Raw genomic sequence first — 20,972 nt, forward strand, 5'->3', positions numbered from 1 at the left:
ATACCTAGATCATGACCTCACCTCTCTGTGCTCCATGGGACAGGACTCAAGTTCTCAAGAGCAGCTTTTGAGAAAAGCTAGGCCCTACTGCCCACCCCAGGCAGATGGAAGAGCTTCCCCTCTGAACAGGGTCAAGATGAAGCCAAAAACCAGCTTGCTGGCCCCGTCCACACAGGGCTCCTTCAACCAGTCACATGGACCCCAAGCCATGTAAGGTGCCACCTGTGACAAGGATCTGTGCCTGCTCTGTCGCTCCTGCCCAAAGCTTGCCCGACAAAAAACATGTATGAAGGTAAGCCCAGGCACACCCGACTCCCAGCCTCCAGCCCGCTCATCTCTCCGTTCTGACTCAGTGAAATATGGTCCCCAGAAAGTTACACGCTTAGACTGGATCATGATGCTTCCTTGCAGAAATTCTCGCCTTTACAGAACCAAAGCTTTCAAAATCCTTCAGCTTGTATCTGCATTTTTCGTTATTTTTTAGCCATATGCTTTGCAGCAGATGGTCACGGCATGACTGTCACAGGAGTAACTTCTTTCAGACCTCAACACGGTCCAATTTTATCCTGCCAGATAAACCGGTATGTCTGTCTCTTTGTTAGACATTCGGAGCGGATTTCTCTTTGCCTTGGCTTTAAGGAAGCTCTGAGCTCATTTATGCAGTTTTCTTTTGCCCCAAGCTGTCAGAAATAATAATGCTCATTTCCAATTTTGTTTTTTTAGACTTTTACGTAACTGTAATCCTTTATCTTGTATGGTTGCAATTTTTTTTTTTTTTTTTTGGGCAAGAAATAGAGGAATTTAAACATACAAATAAAAACCTACACCATCACCTCATCCTAGTGCAAGGGGAACCCTGAGTACAGCACTTCAAACTCAGAAAGACCCACCGCAAATACCAAAAGATTTATTGTAGACAATTTTGTTACACAATTATACACATTATGATAAACATTTGAAACATTAACACATGTGGAGACTGCTAAATCATTTAATGTTTCTTTTGCAAAAAGATAATTTCTTTAGGCTTTCAGACCTGTAATAAATCTGTTCTCATCTGCATCCGATCTTCCTCCCTCCATCCTGTGGCCCTCAGTCCACTTAGCAGAAGGAATCTACCCACTTCCCTATGAACCTTGCTTATAGCCGTTCACTGTTAAGCCAGTGTGTGCCCCACGCCCTACTGAGAATAGATTCCTTCTGCACTTGCAGCCCTCAGATGCTGAGTGAGTTACTTATTTTTGAGATGGGGTCACCCTCTGTCCCCCAGGCTGGAGTGCAATGGTGCCATCTCGGCTCACTACAACCTCCACCTCCTGGGTTCAAGTGATTCTCCTGCCTCAGCCTCCCGAGTAGCTGGGATTACAGGTGCCCGCCACCACACCCGGCTAATTTTTTTATTTTTAGTAGAGATGATGGGGTTTCATCACGTTGGTCAGGCTGGTCTCAAACTCCGGCCTCGGCCTCCCGAAGTGCTGGGATGACAGCTGTGAGCCAGCATGCCCGGCCCAGATGCTGAATTTAAAAGGCAGATTTTATTCAGTGACTCCCTGCCCTATCTACCTGACTCAAACCTCTGCAGGACCCATGAACACAGGAATTCTGTTGCTTGGATAAGCTTCTCTGACTCTGACTCACAGGTTTCTGATTTTCCTTGAGTGGAATAGGAGTAGATTTCTGGCTGAGCATGCATCCTTTCTTCTCCCTTCCACACAGGGCGTTAGGAAGTCTGGGACAGGGCACCGCCAGTGGCCTGGGCGCTGGGCAGTGCCACCTGCTCCCTCCTTCCCCTGCCTGCTGCTCCCTCCCATCGAGGGGACCTTTGCTTCCGGACACAGCCTAATCTCGCTGCTTCTGGGTATGGGCAGTTACTTCCCCAACTTTAAGGCACTCACTGGTGTTTCTTTTAAATACTTTCTTCTTCTTGGGAAAACAGAGAAGAGGATACACGATCCATGGATAAGATAGGCGACCCCAGCAGGGGGGCTGCTCTCCACTGCCCACTCAGCACGAGGTCAGCAGCAGAAGCTCCTGCAGACTGTGCAGACGGCGTGGAGCCTGCGATCTGCTCCCCACACGTCACGCAGCTACACTTCTGCCAAGTGTCTGGGACTGGTGCACGCTGCCCTGTGTTCCTAGCATAGTCAGAGTTTTCTTGGTTATAATCAAACCTCTTTCTGGCCCATGCTGGGGTCTCTCTGTCCCTTGCCACTGCTTTGACCGTGGTTCTAGTAATGCTCCTGTGCTCAAAAGGGAATTCTCAGTCTGCAGTCTCTCGGGCCTCCATGGTTCTTTGCTCTAGGTATGGCCTCTTCCTGTAGCTGACTCGCTTGGGCTGAGTACAGTCCCATCACATCAAGGCCAGGCAGGGGAGAGAACCACTCGCTGGCTGAAGCTCAGTCTCTCTTCAGGGTAACTGCTGGAGCTGCTGCTAACTCCAGCCCACAAAATGGGTGACATCTCCAGCCTGCCACTCATTTTCTATCTCGTGGGGAGGCGGGCCCAAGGAGCCCCCTTGAGCACACCCAGGGAGGACCTGAGGCACACAGCCTGGCCCAGCTCTCATGGGGCCTTTACAGAGTCGGCAGAAACACTGGCCAACAAAGCAGGTATCCACTCACAGCTTCCCTCCACACTCAGAAAACAAACTCCTGTCCTAGGAGGACTTCGTCTGGAGGGAGCACGCTGCGGGAAGTCGGGAGGAGGTGGCAGCAATGGCTGGGTAGCCGTAACATCCCAAAGCGCGCCGGAAACCCCCTCCGCCCCGAGCAGCAGGTCCTCAGCATCGCTGCGCCTTCAAATCCTGCTTCTCCAGGGGCACCTCACTCCGTTCACTGGTCCTCATTCAATATTCCCATGTGTTTGTTCGTGAGGAAGTCCAGAAAAGGAATGTTGCAAATGGCCTGGTGAATATTACTCACTGTAATTTCTTTGGGAATCCTGGTCCAAAAAACAAAGGTGTTACCAGGTGAAATTCTCTCACACATACCTCATTTACTCACTTAACTCACCGCAGGGACCATCCCAGGCAGAGGCCCCGGGAGAGGGCTCCTGAGCCACAGGCAGAGCTTAGGGGCACCCTGAGGGGAGATGTGCCCTCCCCCGAGTCACGGCGCTAGTCAGGGCTCCCCTCTGCCTTCCTACTCACAGGCCTGAGAAGGGTATCAAAACCTGGTTGAACGATTAAGAAAAAAGATTGTGAGGACTGCGAAAAGAGAAAGTGGATGGCAGAACACAAACACTAGTGAGTGATCTCAGCACACCGAGAGCCGAGTCAAAGCACCGCAAAACCCTGGGACCCGATTTCCCATCTGGAGAGAGGGGAGACAGAGTCACACCGGGCCAGGCGTGATGTGAACTGTTCCATCAAAAGCACCCCAGTCACTCTACCCCTCCAGAACAAGGGACCACGGAGGTGGGCAGGGGCCACAGGACGCCCCTGGCTCACTTGGGGGTCAAGCAGGATGGCGGGCGGCAGGACCGGAACTCTTGGTTCCCCTTCCTTTTATGTTGTCTGATATATTCCTGTGAAGTTTCGTCTAATACTCCCCTGATTTAGGCCTCTTCATGATGTCCTCGGGCACTCTGCTACAGTTCTGTAAGTCTGTGACAGCCTTTAGCATAACGCAATAAATAATCGTTTCCTCTGAGAGCAAAGCAAATGTGGCCTATCTCCTATCCTTTCAGGGCCCAGGAAAAGACTGAAACTCAGTGTCTCAATCAAAGATAATGAGAGTCAGCAAAGGGCGGTGGTGAGCCAGGGCCTCAGTGCCAAGAGCCCTGAGCTGGAACCCAGATCTACACTGTATCTGCTGGGAAAGCTGGGCAAGATCACCTCTCAAAGCCTGGTTTCCTGGTTTTTAAAAAGGGAATCATAGTTCTGCAATGAAAAACTAGGTAATATACACAACGTCTGGCCCTCATGTCTGACATGTAATGGACACTGCAGTTACAAAGCTAATACGTATTCAACCCTGTAACAAAACAGAGTCCCAGATGTCTGTGAAGGAATGTGGGGGAGGACAGAACCCTCTGAGCAACCACGAGGTTCTCTGACAGTGACAGGGCAGACCCTTGAGACATCTGGCTCTGAGAGTGTCCTAGCTCTCACGCCATCTCCTACTGGATTGACGTCATATAAAACACCTTCATGGGCGATTCGACTGTGAGGAAAGAGGTGTAAGCCTCATACCACAGACTGCAGAGATAGCAATACCTGTTGTGAGAAGCTGTCTGGTATCCAGCTGCCAAGGCCTGTCTCAGGATATCATTCACCAGCTGTTCTGTAGCCTACAATAGAAAATGCTGTTATTCTTCAAAATGGCCATCTGCTTGCTGGCAAGAAGGGACGCATCTGACCCCGTCCCTTACCCCAAATGTTTGAAACAACTGCAACTAGGAATTAAAAAGTCCTTAATGAAAAATTAAAGGTCTCAATAATAGACCATAAATGATAAAGGCCCTGATTCTGAGAAATTATGAACTAGAGTGATTTTCATTATTCAGACACTGTTCTATTTCTTTATTTACTTATTTGAGATGGAGTCTCACTGTTCCCCAGGCTGGAGTGCAGTGGCATGACCTCAGCTCACTGCAACCTCCTCCTCCCAGGCTCAAGCGATTCTCCTGCCTCAGCCTCCCAAGTAGCTGGAGCACTAGGTGCCCGCCACCACACCTGGCTAATTTTTGTATTTTTAGTAGAGACGGGGTTTCACCATGTTGGCCAGGCTGGTCTCAAACTCCTGACCTCAAGTGATTTGCCTGCCTTGGCCTTCCAAAGTGCTGGGATTACAGGCGTGAGCCGCCGTGCCCAGCCCCAGACATTGTTTTTAAGGAAAGCGGCTGTTACTGAGGTATCCCTATTCCTGGAGAGCATCCACGGGGAAAGGAAATGCTGAGCTAGGATCAGGCTGGGGAAAGAGGCTGCAGCATTTCCGTCCCCTTGCCAGGCTCAGCACAGCTGGGGCTGCTGACTGTGGACACACGCAGGAAAAGCCCTCGGCTTTGTCCCTGCCGCCTCCTAAAGCAACGAGCACGCTGACCACCACCCCAGAACACGTCTGAGGAAGCACCTGGAACCACGTGAAAAAATATGTCCTCAGAGTGACATGACCATTTAGAGGAAACATAACTTAGTCCACTGAAAAATCAGAAGAAGAAAAACAAAAAGGAGAACTTAGGCCCAAAGAAGATGAGAAGTTTTAAAGCCTGTTATCTTTGTTCCTTTTCTGTCCTTGGCCCTTACTCCAGATCGCCTGGCATGCAGCCATGCTTCCTGCGGGGTCGGCAGCCCCTGCAGGCACCCACCTTCAGGATCATGTCCTCCACCACGGATGCATACACGTTCTTGTGGAGCGCCACGGGCTGCAGTGTGATCCCAATCTGGAAAAGCAGAAGAAAGCCATTTGTTCGTATCACTACTTTAAAAACAGCCTATCTCTGAAGACGCACACCTCTCAGACACCCAGAGATGCCTGGTTGGAAGGTGGACTTGATAAACACGCTGGGCAAGATTCACAGGAGAGTAACACAGAATATGACAACTAGAAGAATATGTTACCTCGTTTTTCTACATTTCTGACCAACTGTTTAAAATGCTACTGTGATCCTATTTAACTCTCAAATCTCCTTCATGGGAGAACATGGTTGGGATCTGCCTTGAGTTCTGCTAAGCGACCAACGCTCTGGAAGTTCTGGAATCAGACTCCACTTCCTGTTTGCACTTGGACACAGCATCCTGCCCATTTTTCATGGCATCCAGTGAAAGCGCACTCTTCGGCCTTGGGCCCTGAGCACGGACAGATGCCGACGAGCTATGAGGCCCCAGCAGGGCAATAAACACCTCTCCCCTGTGTGATAAGGTAGGGGCACTCAGGACCCAGACACACAGCGGGGGAGGACTGCTCGCTGAAGCGCAATTCAGAAATGCCTCGTGAAGGCAAGGTGCTTCTCCTGAGGCAGATGAGAAACAAGATGAAACAGAGCCAACTGTTCATATCCAGCCAGCTGTGCCTCAAGTCTGCGTTCAGCAAGCAACCTTTTCACGTGCCATCAGTGTTCCTGCCCCAGGGCGCTGATGCAGGAAGCGGGGAGCCCAGAGAGCAACCTGGGTCAACCAGGCAGAACCTCTGAACATCTGGGTGTGGGTCTGAGAGGCTGAACGTCCGGGTCTGGTTGCTGAGAGGCAGAATGTCTGAGTCTGGTCTGGGTCTGGGTCTGTGAGGCTGAACGTCCGAATGTCTAGCTCCGAGTCTGGTGTGCCGCATGAACTATTACCACCACAACCCCTACCTTTTGTGTGACATCCCCAATAAATTCCGACCCTGGGGTTGGGGGCAGGAAGAACTTGACTTCCTCTTGCTTCTCCTCCTGCTCCTTCTTGATGTTTGTCTTTACTGGCCCGGAGAGGCTGAGGATGTCCACCTCCTCCTCATTCTCGGGTTCCCTTTTCTGGAACTGCTGCAGGTCCTCCAGTTTGCGGCAGAGGCTGTCAGCAGAGGAGAATGACGACGGGCACTCTAAATGAAAGGCGGCAGTGTTACGATGGCTGTGGGGACAAAGCAAGAGGACTTCCGTCTCCATGAGACCCATGGCCTGAGGAAGGGGGATATGTATCAGGGGAGCTGACCTTTCTACTCTAAAATTCTGTGGATCTGTAATGATGAGAACTAGTAATTCATGAGGGAGAAAGACACAAAGACAGGCATCCTGTGTGTGCTGTATGTAAGGTAACTGTCATCTAAGACAAAACAGCATGGAATTCTCACTTCTGCCACCAAAAACCAGGCCATCCCCACTCTGAGTATTAAGGACTAACCTGATTTTTCTTCATCTCAAATCTGGAAAATTTAGAAATGCAGAGTGAAGAAAATAAAAAGGATCACCCCTATTCTCACTGCTCAGAGAGCAGGACTGCTAACATTTCCATGTAGACTATGCGTCCAGTCTCTAATGAGGCGATTTATACAAAGCCTGGTAAAGCGTGTGAGGACTATAAAGCCAGGCCCAGGGCACTGCCACTTCCGGACCAGTGTGTGAGGGCCACACCAGGTACAAGGCTAAGGGCACCCGGCCCCTGGCCTTTTGTTTTACCGATTGGGCTCTAACAAGTTCTAGCTGCTCCTCGACTCACCATGGATGGGGCTATGTGAAAACCCATCATAAGCTGAAAACAGCATTTTTCAACTTAGGATGTTTTCAACTTCCAACAGCCTTATCTGGATACAATCACGTAAGTCGAGGGGTGTACTGATGCCTACAGCTTTGTAAAGCCACAAAATCAAATCACAAGTCAAACCATTGTAGGTTAGGGGCTGTGTACAACCTGTGAGATTAACAGGAAGGCTCGTATATGCAAATCGTAAAACAGTTCATCTCACCAGCAACATTACCCACAACAGTTTCACAAGTGCCTCCAACACAGGTGCTATTCTCCGAGCTAGGCTTGGAAATGAAGTAACAGATGAGAGACAGGCCTCACCTTCACAGAAATAGCACAGACCTGTCTGGGGCTGGCCGGTGGGGGGTGTCCCTAAGGTCATAAAAGATGGGGAAGCTGCTTGGATGTGCAGGAAAGGAGATGGATTAGAAGTCTTCGAAGAAGAAATGATGCTGGGCCGGGCAGGGACGTTTGTGGCTGCGGCACAACACTTGAGATACCTGGGTACACACAGCTACACAGGGACTGTACGGTCCCGGGGAGGACCTGGCAGGGGTTGGCAAAGGCTCTTGTTCTCTGTGGCACCTCTTCCAAGTCCTCACCTCTCTCTACTCCAGCGAATGCCCCAGGCTGCCAGGCGCTCGGGGCAGTGCCACCGCAGGCTTACCGGGCTCGCTGTCGATCTGGGTCAGCACATCCTCAATGGAGTCCCCGTCACTCCTCAGGCTCTCAGGGTCCGGTGGGGTGTAGCCATGGCAGCGGCACCAGTGAGCAATGTGCTTGGTTTTGAGGGGAGTCAGGTGGTGAAATCTTGGATTCTTCTCCAGGATTTCTTGTAAGACTTTTCGCATTGTCATTGCTCTTTGCCACTTTAAAAAAATATATTTTTTGGAACCATAATTAAATCCTTCCACTTAATACAACTACATATCATGCAATCATAAATCACCATGCTACTTAACCTGTTAGAATTTTTTTTTTTTTTTTTTAAAGAAAAAAAAGCCGGCTTGGTGTGGTGGCTCACACCTGTAATCCCAGCACTTTGGGAGGTTGAGGTGGGCAGATCACGAGGCCAGGAGTTCAAGAGCAGCCTGGCCAACATGGTGAAACCCGTCTCTACTAAAGACACAAAAAATAGCTGGGCACGGTAGCGAACGCCTGTAATCCCAGCTACTCGGGAGGCTGAGGCAGGAGAACTGCTTGAACTGGGACCTGGGAGGCGGAGGTTGCAGTGAGCCGAGATCACGCCACTGCACTCCAGCCTGGGCTACAGAGCAAGATTCCGTCTCGGAAAAAAAAAAAATAAAAGTGAGTTTCCCAGCCTAACAGAAGAAATTCAAACAAAAAAAATCTCTCTCATATATATATATACACACACAGACACACACACACACACACACACACACACTCTTTGCCATCTAAGACACAACAGCATGGAATTCTCACTTCTGCCACCAAAAACCAGGCCATCCCCACTCCTAGTATTAAGGACTAACCCGATTTTTCAGGAAAAATCAAAAAGAAAAGCAAAAAGAAAAAAAATTCCTGGTTGTGTTACTCCCCACTTAAAGAACTTCTACCGGCTCCCGGATGCTTATAAAGTAAAACAGCAACTCCTAGACCCCAGCACCTTCCACTGCTCCCTGGGCAGGTGCTGCAGAGGCTGCTCCCGACCCCAGCACACCGGCAGAGCAGCTGCCAGGCTGTAAGGACTCAATACTTTAGTTCATTTAAACTTCTGAAACTCAGAAAAAAATTGAGAAAACGTGAGGGATGTTTCTACCAGTGCAGAAAAGAAGGCAGCCCTGAAAGCTGGCTGGATACAGGTCTCTGAAAAATGAGCTTCTTTTAACTGAGGAAAATATTCTGCCATTGAATATTTTAACAAAATGTGTTGCAATCTGCATCCCTGTTCCATAAGAAAAGGTTTCTGGGGGCAGCCAGAAGGGACACACGTTCTGCCTGCGTGTCAAACAGGCAGACGGGGGTTACCTCGGCGGCTCTCCTTTTTCCAATGTTCCAGCCATAGTACTGCTCCACAGACTTCGCAGAAAAGCAGCTGGCATCTTCACCTAGAATGCACACACCGAGCAAACCCTGAATAAAGCATTTATGATTCAAATCACATGTCATTTGCTGGAAGCAAGCCAGTAACTTCTTCAGACCTCTTTATTGCAGGTATGTTCCTTCTTGGGCAAGCTCAGATGCAGCCTAATACAGGAGGGCATCTCCTTAGAAAAAAAGGCGTCTTGTCGTATGTACCCAAAGCAACACCCCTTCTTGGGAGCTTGGCCTCTTTGGTAGAGAAGGTAATCACTGCCATAAAGTTGTTAAAGTCTGTGGAAGTAGTGGCTCCACTAGGAGCCCTGGGCCTGCCATTAACTCACAAGGTGGCTGTGGGAGATGGTGTCTTGCTCTGTCGCCCAGGCTGGAGTGCAGTGGCGTGATCTCAGCTCACTGCAACCTCCGCCTCCCCAGTTCAAGCAATTTTCCTGCCTTGGCCTCCCGAGTAGCTAGGACTATAGGCGCCTACCACCATACCTGGCTAATTTTTGTATTTTTAGTAAAGATGGGGTTTCACCATGTTGGCCAGGCTGATCTCCAACTCCTGACCTCAGGTGATCCGCCTGCCTCAGCCTCCCAAAGTGCTAGGACTACAGGTGTGAGCCACCGTGGCTAGCTCAGTTTTCTTTTTTTATTTTTTATTTGTTGTTTTTTTGGAAGGGGTTTTTTTTTTTTTTTTCCGGGTGGAGTGCAATGGCATGATCTCGGCTCACCGCAACCTCCGCCTCCTGGGTTCAGGCAATTCTCCTGCCTCAGCCTCCTGAGTAGCTGGGATTACAGGCATGCACCACCATGCCCAGCTAATTTTTGTATTTTTAGTAGAGACGGGGTTTCACTATGTTGACCAGGATGGTCTCGATCTCTTGACCTCATGATCCACCCGCCTCAGCCTCCCAAAGTGCTGGGATTACAAGCGTGAGCCACCGTGCCCGGCCTAGCTCAGTTTTCTTATCTATAAATTGAGAAAGTTGGGAAGACAGTTTCTGAGCTACCTTCCAGCTCTTATATTCTGTATTTTTAATGAGAGAGAAAAGTGTGTGTGTGTCTGTGTGTATATGTATGTGTATATATATATATATATATATATGAGAGATTTTTTTTGTTTGAATTTCTTCTGTTAAGCTGGGAAACTCACTAAACATCTACTCTAAGCTATATCAAAATGATCCCCCAAACTTTACCTTATGAGAAAAGAGATTACTGCTTTGCCATTACAGCTGGAAAAAGTAAGTAGGTGGTCTGTACCTGGCATGCGTGTTCAGAGCCCTACAAATGTAGGTGGCATGGAGGTTGCCAGTGGCTTCCCTCTGAGGATGCATCGTGGTCTTACCCACGAGCACACTCCTGTGTCTGCAGGCTGCTGCCCATCAGCAAGGGCTATGAATTCTGTCAGAACAACTGAGGCTAAGCAGCAAATCACTGAATCTAGCTAAGGATGGGTAGTGATAAAGCACGCCACTCTTGGAGGTCTTATAACCTGTGCATTTCTACAGTGTGCCATACTGAGCTTCAGAGGAAAGATGAACGGCCTTAGGATCAAGCAGAGCCAGTCTGGTTCCTGTCTCACCAGCCACGACTATGTGACCTCGAGCAACTTGTTCAACCCTGCTAACCCTCAGTTTCCTCATCTGTAAATGGAGATGACACCAGCTATCACACAGGAGGCTGGGATTACACGAGACAGTGAACGTCCTAAGCCTACACAGGACCTGGTGCACTGCAGGAAATGCTAAATGCATTCCTCACTCAAACACCAAACACTAATGCAGAGTTTTAACTGCATACGTTAACAATTTATGATTGACATACGGAAAATGTAAAACATTCCTTCTATAGATCAACACAGTAAAAACAATAAAAAACTGGATGTTGATTCTAAAACCCCTGCATATGAGCTATATCTCTAGCTGAAACCTTACAAGGTAACTGCGTATCAATATTAATTTACAATCCCAAGTGATTTCAGTTGACTCAATACCTTAAGTTCACAGCTTTTAAAAATTCGCCCCTATATTCAGTGTAGTTGTCTTACTTTTTGCAGTGATTAACGGAATCTTCTTTACTACCGCTGTTAAGAGTTGCTGGATAGTCTCTAAATGGTCTAGCCTGAAAGGGCAAAAAAAAAAATTCAGGCAATAAATTAAATACCTGTAGCAGATTCTATAGTCATATATATGTCATGTATTTAATGTATATATTCTGTTCTGAGGGAATTAAAATGTAAAATCATCATGTTAGCCTATCTTTCGTTCCATAGATTACCTTCCTTGTAAAGGAAGGGTGTTCTATACTTAAAATGTCAAGGCTAAATAAATAAGATCCCAGGAACAGAAGATTATGCAAATATTACAGACACTTAATCTACACCTCAAAATTCAATAGCAATATAATCTTTTTGCAGATTGCTACTAGGGCAGAAAAATTCTGCATACCCATCTTAGGGTTATTACAGTTCCCGCCTCCATCTACCATGTTAAAGTGGCTAAGTTTCTACTGTCCCCGGCAGTTTCAGATACTTACAAGTAGCTGGTTAGAAGTGGCTTCCTGATTTAGAAATTAGAAAACCTCAGGAAGCATTTTGAGGAGAACCAAAGAGTGTGTATGGCTCATGAAGAGGCAGCTAAGATTAGGCAGGTGAGTGGACACTCAGTCACAAAGGGTGTACACACCTGAGAGATGGCAACAGGAGAAACTTTGTGCCCAAGGACTCAGCAGAGAAAGCCCATGTTGGCAAGCTCAACTGAAGGGAAGTCTAACCCCATCTGAGGCTTCTAAGGCTACAAATCACGTGCCACGTCCAGTCACATCACTATGTAAAATGATGACCCTCAGCGTGTGTCAAGTGACAATACTTGTCCACCGCACAGGGATGGACAGTTCCTCCCATCAAGGGCTTAGAACTACACACACAACTCTGCACACACTCAAGCTGTCACAGGTGTGACTTTCAGAAAGCCTCAGACAAACACCCGAAGCGGAATTCCTTTAGGAAAGATTGGCAGAATTACTTAATGACATAGTTTCCCAGCTCGGAGCTTTCTTCTGTTTTCACTGCTGTCTGGCTCTCCTGAGAGAGGCAGCTTGGCCCAGGGGTTTCTGGTTCAGTCTTCACTACAAAGGAAGAGCAACAAAGAGGCAGCTGTTAGGGGTCAGCGGTGGAAAGACACGTGCAGGCAGAGACAAAGCTCTTGCAGTGAAGCTCAGCAAGGAAACTGCCGCTCCAGCTGTTGTGGGGACACAGCCAGGAGACTGAGATGGCTCCTACCATCCCAGGGTTATCAGACAAGGGAAGAACTGTTAGCCTGGGTCTCGGCGGGGGGACAACTCCAGTCTCATGACAGGGCAGGGCAGTAAAACGGCTCCTTAGGTATTTCTTAAAGGGCCACCACCCACACTGCTATGTGAGACCCCTCCCACACATGATTTACCAACACTGAAGTACAAGGCTGGCTTGTTCTAGTTTCTAATACTGTAACCTTTTCAACATCGTCTCTCCAGCTAGTTTATCAACTTTCAGCATTATCTCAGTGTTCTGAGACATAAGGCAGAAAGATCAGATCCACTGTGCTTAGATATTTCCAAGCTAATCAAACCACACTTTTTGAGACAGGGTCTCGCTCTGTCACCCAGGCTGGAGTACAGTGGTGCAATCTCGGCTCACTGTATCCTCCGCCTCCTGGGTTCAGGGTTAAAGTGATTCTCCTGCCTCGGACTTCCGAGTAGCTGGGACTACAGGCACAGGCCACCACGTCCAGCTAATTTTTGTATTTTTTGTAGAGACAGGGTTTCACCATGTTGGCCAGGATGGTCTTGATCTCTTGACCTCAAATGATCCACCAGCCTCAGCCTCCCAAAGTATTGAGATTACAGGCAAGAGCCACCATACCTGGCTATCTCTAACTCTTAATGAGGTATTACCCCATCAAGAGGTAGAGATGGCCAGGTTTATACAAAAAGTAACTATATTTCACTGAACAACATTTTACTTCAATTAAAATCAAAACAAATATGCTCTGGCCCAGTCCAAAATGAACTGACTGAGAATCTGTGTGAGACAGGCCTATATGTCCCTCCTATTGAGAAATACTGGTCCAGACTGACGCTATTCTTTCATGAGCTATCTTCTGGCCAGGGGTTGGCAAACCTTTTCTATGCTAAGTAAATCAGTAAATATTTCAGGCTTTGTGGGTCATTGGATCTCTGTAGAAACTGCGGCTGTAGTGCGAAAGTCTGAAGAGACAGTGTGTAAATAAACGGGCATGGCTATGTACCAATAAAACTTTATGCATAAACACAGGCAGTGGGCCACAGTCTGCCAAATCCTTCTTTAGTAAGTTACAAAGCCACCTCCTTCCCAACATGCGAGACCCTGGCATGCTTGAAAAGCAGCATGGTATGGGACTGGACAAATGTGTATTTCAATTTCTGGTTTTACTGCTTTCTGGCTTGTTGAACTTGGGATGTATATACTTACATCCCCAAACTGGTTTCCTCATCTGCAAAATGGGCATAAGAGCTATGCTGAAGTGCTGAATTAAGAAGAAGTTATATATACAAAGCAGCTAGTATGGTGACTGGTCCACTGCAGGGTATTAACACACAGGAGCTATCAATGTTACTGGAGATGTTATCAAGGTCACACGTGTTGCTCTAATCCACCGTGCTATCCTGATCTACTCCTGTGGGCCAAAGTCTGGTCCCTACCTAATCCTCCTTTATTGCAAAAGAGTCCCTCTAACTGGCCACTTCCCCAAAGGGGAAGCTGAGTCTTGGTCTCTACTGTGCCCCTAATCTGGTATACCCCTTGCCTCTCCACAGCTAAAAACCTCTACTCTTTTAAAGTCCAGGTTATAATCCATCCTCAATACAAAGTCTTGCCCTTCCCCACACCCCCTGCCAGCCCCGATCAGACACCCCAGGGTGTGATATTTCAGCAATAATTTCCCTGGCCCCACATGTCTTGTGTTTATCAATCACTGCTTGCTGTCTACAGCAATTCTATTCAACCTGATTATAAATTACTGAAGGGAAGTAATGATCCTTATACATCTCTGTGTTTCCCTCAATGTTAAGTCTACCATATGAGCATTTAGTACATATTTGCCAAGTGGCTGATTCACAAATGCTGAAAATTCAAAGGATTCAGATTATAGTAACGTCCCGCATAAAACTCCTGGACATCATGAGAGAACATGAATGACAACAACAAAAAGGACGAAAACTCTGTGAGATCCTACGCACCTTTCGCAACAGCTGCTGGAGCAGAGCTGGGGACAACTGGAGCTGGGGCAGCTACAGGCAGAATGGCAGGTGGCTTGCTGGCAGAAAATGACTGAACCACTGAAGGGAAAAAAGGAGGGAGGGATACAACAAATACAGAAATTATCTTTAATGAGGGTGATCTCACTCCCAGGTGACGAGCCCACAGTAGACTAACAGCACAAATAACTTCAGGACAACAGGAACTGCAAAGTCCCTTTTTCATAGTGGCTGATGATTAGGTATGAGGGCAACTGAGGTATAACTTCAACTGTAGAAACAGGAGCTTGTCGTTAAACTAAGAAAATAATCCAGGCCGGGTGCAGTCGCTCACGCCTATAATCCCAGCACTTTGGGAGGCCGAGGTGGGTGGGTCACCTCAGGTCAGTTCAAGGCCAGCCTGGGCAAGATGGTGAAACCCCGTCTCTACTAAAAATACAAAAATTAGCCAGGCATGGTGGTGGGCGCCTGCAGTCCCAGCTACTCGGCAGGCTGAGGCATGAGAATCGCTTGATCTCAGGAGGCAGAGGTTGCAGTGAGTGGAGATTGCACCACTGAACTCCAGCTTGGGTGACAGAAGGAAACTGTCTCAAAAAAAAAAAATCCAATTAATGTAAATTCTTATAAAACACTTAAAATGCTCCCCCTCAATTCAGCTTTACAAGAGGGCAGCTATTTATTTATTTATTTTCTAACTAGAATAACCAGATTAAAGGGCAGCTATTTAGAAGCCAACAAACATCTGGGTTTCGAGTCCTGGTGTTGGTGGCCTAGCATTCACGGTGCAGGAAGTACCGTGATGGCCGAAGGGCGGCTGTACACAGGCAGGGCAGTCACCACCTGGAAGATGCTGGGAGACGTGGAGGCGGCCACAGCGCAGACGGCCCGTGGGCGAGGGACTCACCTTTATTCACAGGCATCAGGATCGTCTGTACCCCTCCAGACGTGTTTACGCTGAGTGGTTTGAGCTGGCTGGGAATCGTCAGGACAGCCTGCTGAGGGTTGGACTGACTGGAGTGAATCTTTAACAATCCTAGAACAAAGTGGAAGATAAGGCCAAGCTGAAGATCAGGTGCTTCCAGAAAGTTCCTTAACCTCTGTGCCACCCAAATTTTCTCACAGGAGGAAGTTCCCAGGACATTTACCCTTCCAGTAAACAAAGAATGAGAAGCAGAACGCAACAGATGCTGTGGATTTCACAATAAAACATCAGCCTGACAATAATTATTTACTTACTTATTTATTTACTTTTTGAGATGGAGTCCTGCTCTGTCACCCAGGCTGGCACGATCTCGGCTTACTGCAATCTCTGCCTCCCAGGTTCAAGTGATTCTCCTGCCTCAGCCTCCCGAAGTGCTGGGACTACAGGCATGTCACAACACACAGCTAATTTTTAATCTGTTTTTGTAGAGCTGGGGGTCTTGCTTTGCTGCCCAGGCTGGTCTTGAAGCTCCTGACCTTGAGCGATCCTCCCACCATGGCCTCCCAAAGCCCTGGGGTTTTTCTTTTTGAGACAGATCTCGATCTGTCGCCCAGGCTGGAGTGCAGTGGCGCCATCTCAGCTCACTGCAACCTCCACCTTCTGGGTTCAAGTGATTCTCCTGCCTCAGGCTGCCTAGTAGCTGGGATTACAGGCGCATGCCACCACGCCCAGCTAATCTGTGTACTTTTAGTAGAGACGAGGTTTCACCGTGTTGGCCAAGCTGGTCTTGAACTCCTGACTTCAGGTGATCCACCCGCCTCAGCCTCTCAGAGTGCTGGGATTACCGCTCCTGCTCAGCACTGGGATTCTAGATGTGAACCACTGTGCCTGTCCATATAAAGTACTCTTGTCCCACAACAATGAAGTAATACATTTTTGCTAGTAAAAAGGAGAAAAAGTCACCCAAGGTCCTACTGCAGAGATAATCCGTACTAATGTTTTCAGACAGTATGTTCCATGTTTGTTTTCTATGACAATTTGTTTTGTACACAGCTCTGATGTGCACAAAATTTTGGATTTTGTACATCACTCTGAATATAAAATTCCATGTTTTGATGTGAAATGTTGTCATTCTCCTAATTAAAAACCTATGCTGGCTCTCGACTGCCTAAAATACATTTCCAAGATTAGCTTCAAGCTTTCAGGGTCCACTTTAATCTGGTCCCAATTTGTGGGCATCTCCTTCACACCGTCCCTCCATATCTAATACATCCAACTATCTGCACACCACACCTTATCATTTCCTAGCTCTGTGCAGCCCTTGTTTTTCCAACATCAGATGTTCTCTATCATTTTAGAAAGGGTCACCTTCTCTCATTTTATTTTAAAGGTGATTTCCATATTCCCATTTCCATGGTAAAACCGTTCTAGGCATTCAGAGTGCCATTTAAAAAATCACGAAGAGCTTTTACTGTGAAGGAGCATCCGAGGCACAAACAATATAAAAACATTTTAAGAAATACTTTAAAAACAGTGGCCGGGTATGGTGGCTCATGCCTATAATCCCAGCACTTTGGGAGGCTGAGGTGGGCGGATCACTTGAGGTCAGGAGTTCAAGACCAGCCTGGTCAACATGGTGAAACCCTGTCTCTACTTAAAATACAAAAAAAATTAGTTGGGCGTGGTGGCGGTTGCCTGTAACCCCAGCTACTTGGGAGGCTGAGACAGGAGAATCACTCGAACTTGGGAGCCAGAGGTTTCAATGAGCCAAGGTCATACCATTGCACTCCAGCCTGGGCAACAAGAGCAAAACTCTGTCTCAAAACAAACAAAAAAAAAACAAAAACCCAGCATCAGGGCTAAAGATACTTTAAAAGCACCGGAAAGCAGTTGGTTTGAGCTAAGGAAAGGAATAATCTTAAATAATTTCTAGAACAAGGCCTTAAATAAACAAAATCTTTCTTTGGAACAGAAGAGTGTTAGATCAGCCAGGTAGTAATACTTCCTGAGACGTGATCTTGAGCAGTTTAATAATAATCTGAGTTTTCATATTTCTACGCATGATGATCAGATGAAAAGTTAAAAAGTACTAAAAGGCTATAAGTAAAAGCATTCCACCTCCCATCTTCATCTAGTTCCCCAGTGACATCCACTTTTAACGCTTTTGGTTCTTTTTATTAATATTTATCTCAGTATATGTAGAAGAATGTGTCCAGGTGCAGCAGCTTACACCTGAAACCCCAACACTTTGGATGGCCAAGAAGGGAGGACTGGTTGAGGCCAGAAGTTTCAGACCAGCCTGGGCAGCAAAGCGAGACCCATCTCTACCTAAAAAAAAAAAAAAAAAAAAAAAAAATGACACATATGGTGGCATGCCTCTGTAGTACCAGCCACTTGGGAGGCTGAAGCGGGGAAACAGCCTGAGCCCAGGAGTTCAGAGGCTACAAGGAGCTATGATCACACCCCTGCACTCCAGCCTGGGTAACAGAGCAAGACTCTGCTCTAAAAATAAAATAAAAATAATTTAAAAAGGAATGTAAACATTGTAGGCCTTGATTCATCAATTTTTCATTTTACCTACTGATTTAGTATTAGGGTAGATTTTTTTTTTTTTTTTTTTTTGAGACAATGTCTGGCTCTGTCACCCAGGCTAGAATGCAGTGATGCGATCATGGCTCTCTGCAACCTTGACCTCCCAGGGTCAAGTGATCCTCCCACCTCAGTCTCTCAAGTAGCCAGGAATACAGGCACTACCACCACGCCCAGCTAATTTTTTATTTTTATTTTTGTAGAGATGGGGTCTTGCCACGTTGCCCAGGCTTGTCTCAAACTCCCAAGCTCAAGCAATCCAGCTGCCTTGGCCTCCCCAACTGCTGAGATAACAGGCGTGAGCCACCGCACCCAGCCCCTAGATGGGGTCGTCTTCAGTGGCTTCCTCCAGAGTCAAAGTCAAATCTAGCCAAAAAGGGATAAGAGCCTTAAAAAGTGCCCCTTTAAAGGCACTTATATGCCCTTTCTTTGCTATACAAACGTTCCCTTACAATGGTTGACTCTGGAGGTTTTGACTTCAGCATGGTGTAAAAGCGACACCGGGCAGCGGCAGCAAGCCACAGCCCCAGCCAGCCATGCATTCTTCCCACTTACGACGTTTTCACCTCACAATGACTGACTGGAGCATAACCCCACTGTAGGCTGAGGGCCATCTGTACTCCAATGCTGCTGTCTATCAATCCAAAGAAGTGCACCATGATACCGGGATTTCGTTCTATTCTCTGGAGTTAATTTCCTCCTCTTTCATTTCAGTATCTTTGTAAGTTTTCCTACCTCCTTCAAGAGCTCAGTCTGCAAGCCACTGCTTAGTATGAATCTCCTCAGTCAAATCTCCTACACAGAGTCTCATTTTCACATTAGGCTTCCCTCCCAGAGCTCTGTGATCCGGGCCAATCTGGACTCTGCTTTCTGGGCCTGCCGCGGAACTCTCACCCCTTCATCATCACCCTGGGAATTTACTTTGCCTTCCTTCATGCTGGGTCTCCCATGCTCCCCTTTCTGGGTTTACACTTCTTCACTCTGGTAAAACACAGATCCTAGGAATGTCTTTGGAGAGTCTACACAGAACACACATTGCAAATTCTGCCTGCCAGAAACAGTTCTACCCTCACTCTGTAATGATCTCCTTGGCGAGAGAATTCTAGACTCAAAGTCAGGTTCTTGCATTTCGAAAAGCAGTAGTATGCTAGCTTCTAGCGCTGCCACTGAGTAGCTTGATGATAAGTAATTTCTGAAATTTTCAATTTCTTTACACTGTACCTTTTGAACCTGGCAGTTCACGCCCTTCACTTCTGGGAAAAATTCTCATCTGGCCAGAGTTCCCTGATCCATCAAACATTTTTCTTTCTTAATGTCTACGTTTTGGTCCATTCTCTGCTTCCACCTTGTGCTCAGAGCTTACTGTCAATGCTGCACCCATGATCCTACGAAAAGGTAAGGCAGATCATACTGCACCTTAGCTTAAAACCCTGCAGTGGCTTCCGCCAGAGTCCAGGTCCAAGTTCCAACACCCCACACAGGCTCTGCATGCTGACGGAATCTCCTCCTGCTCTCTCCTTTGCCTCACACAGCATCTGTCCCAATGAGACCTTGTTTAATGCAGTTTACGATGCACATAAAAAACTTAATTGAAAAACTGCTGGTTATAAGTAGGAAACAGTTTGATCCTTTTATGAAAATGTGGGCCAGGTGCCATGGCTCACCCCTGTAATCCGGAGTTCAATACCAGCCTGGTCAACACAATGAAACCCCATCTCTACTAAAAATACAAAAATTAGGCAGGTATGGTGGCGCATGTCTGTAATCCCAGCTACTCAGGAGGCTGAGGCAGAAGAATCACTGGAATCTGGGAGGCAGAGGTTGCAGTGAGCCAAGATTGTTCCACTGCACTCCAGCCTGAGTGACAAGAGCAAAACTCCATCTCAAAAACAAAGGAAAGAAAGGAAAGGAAAGGAAGAAAGAAGAAAAGAAAAAAAAGAAAAGAAAAGAAAATGTGATACAGAAAGTTCCATCAGCAGCATCTCGGGCAACCAGAACTTACAGCAGGGAGTCTTCATCTACTGCCAAAAACATGACCAGAAAAGAGACAAGGGAGGGGCGTTCATTATTTATAATCACTCCTTTTATTTCTACAATTTCTACTCCAGTGTCCAACACAGGGCCTCAAATTCAACATTCAGTTAGGAGAGAACAAGTACTCCCTATAGAAGTTGGTCAATTTTAACAGGGAGGTAGAAATCAAGAGAAAAATATAATCAGCCTTAATTGTTCTCTATCCAAAAACAAGACACAAGGAGCTTGGCTTGGAGCTACATATGAACGAAGTGATAATAGTAATGACAACAACGTCACCCACAGCCTCTTATCCAAAGGCAGTAGGGGTGCATGTGCGTGCGTGTGTGCATGCGTGTGCACGTGTATCTCGGTGATACTCAGTTTTTCCGGTAGACCAGTGCCAGCGGTATGCTGGCTATTATCAATCTCCAACGAGATAATAGAGTGTTTAGAAACTTTAACAGTTAAATAGTGCTGCAACATTTTTATTTTATTTCACAGAAGTATCTGTCTGTACCGGACTGTAGGAAAATGAAAACAAAACTGATCTTTCAAGTTTAAGAAGCAAAGCCACATAGTGTATCAGCTTCCTGGCAGCTGAGACAGCATGATGTAATCAAACACATCAATATTCTGTGGCAAAACCCACAAATATTCACATTAAGTAATATAAACAGGCTGTCAATGGAGGTCAAATTGTGCCCTAAAATTAGTTATAAAAAACAAAATCTTGCAGCCATAAAAATGAATGAGCTCATGTCCTTTGCAGGGACATGGATGAAGGCGAAGCAATCATTCTCAGCAAACTAACACAGGAACAGAAAACCAAATACCACATGTTCTCACTCACAAGTGGGAGCTGAACAATGAGGGAGGGGAACATCACACACCGGGGCCTGTCGGGGGGTGGGACACAGGGAGGGGAACATCACACACTGGGGTGCCTGTCGGGGGGTGGGACAC

At 47.1% G+C, this 20,972-nt stretch overlaps 1 protein-coding gene and 1 long non-coding RNA gene across 10 annotated transcripts in view; one reads left to right on the forward strand and one right to left on the reverse strand.

Annotated features, from left to right (window-relative positions):
* Positions 1–883: 883 nt before the first annotated feature.
* YEATS2 (YEATS domain containing 2) overlaps positions 884–20,972 on the reverse strand; it is a 101,471-nt gene continuing 81,382 nt past the window's right edge. For 5 of the 9 annotated variants that reach the window (XM_032298458.1, XM_032298460.1, XM_032298457.1 and 2 more), the window contains 10 exons: positions 15,387–15,515; positions 14,465–14,563; positions 12,232–12,334; positions 11,256–11,329; positions 9,152–9,231; positions 7,827–8,028; positions 6,292–6,518; positions 5,308–5,382; positions 4,217–4,290; positions 1,401–2,940 (listed from right to left, as the gene is read on the reverse strand). In XM_032298458.1, coding sequence (XP_032154349.1) covers positions 2,832–2,940; positions 4,217–4,290; positions 5,308–5,382; positions 6,292–6,518; positions 7,827–8,028; positions 9,152–9,231; positions 11,256–11,329; positions 12,232–12,334; positions 14,465–14,563; positions 15,387–15,515 — 1,172 coding nt within the window. In that variant the 3' untranslated portion in view covers positions 1,401–2,831. Of the gene's footprint in view, positions 2,941–4,216; positions 4,291–5,307; positions 5,383–6,291; positions 6,519–7,826; positions 8,029–9,151; positions 9,232–11,255; positions 11,330–12,231; positions 12,335–14,464; positions 14,564–15,386; positions 15,516–20,054; positions 20,436–20,972 lie in introns of those variants that run through there. The other 4 variants (XM_032298461.1, XM_032298459.1, XM_032298454.1 and 1 more) reach the window with 3 other exon arrangements.
* Positions 4,741–20,972, forward strand: part of LOC116564959 — a 25,563-nt gene continuing 9,331 nt past the window's right edge. Inside the window, exons 1-2 of the long non-coding RNA XR_004275172.1 lie at positions 4,741–6,208; positions 17,377–17,382. This is a non-coding gene — a long non-coding RNA (uncharacterized LOC116564959). The remainder of the gene's footprint in view (positions 6,209–17,376; positions 17,383–20,972) is intronic.

This window comes from Sapajus apella, unplaced genomic scaffold, assembly GCF_009761245.1.
Source record: "Sapajus apella isolate SASKATOON/1434 unplaced genomic scaffold, GSC_monkey_1.0 scaffold38, whole genome shotgun sequence".
Taxonomy (NCBI): Eukaryota; Metazoa; Chordata; class Mammalia; order Primates; family Cebidae; genus Sapajus; species Sapajus apella.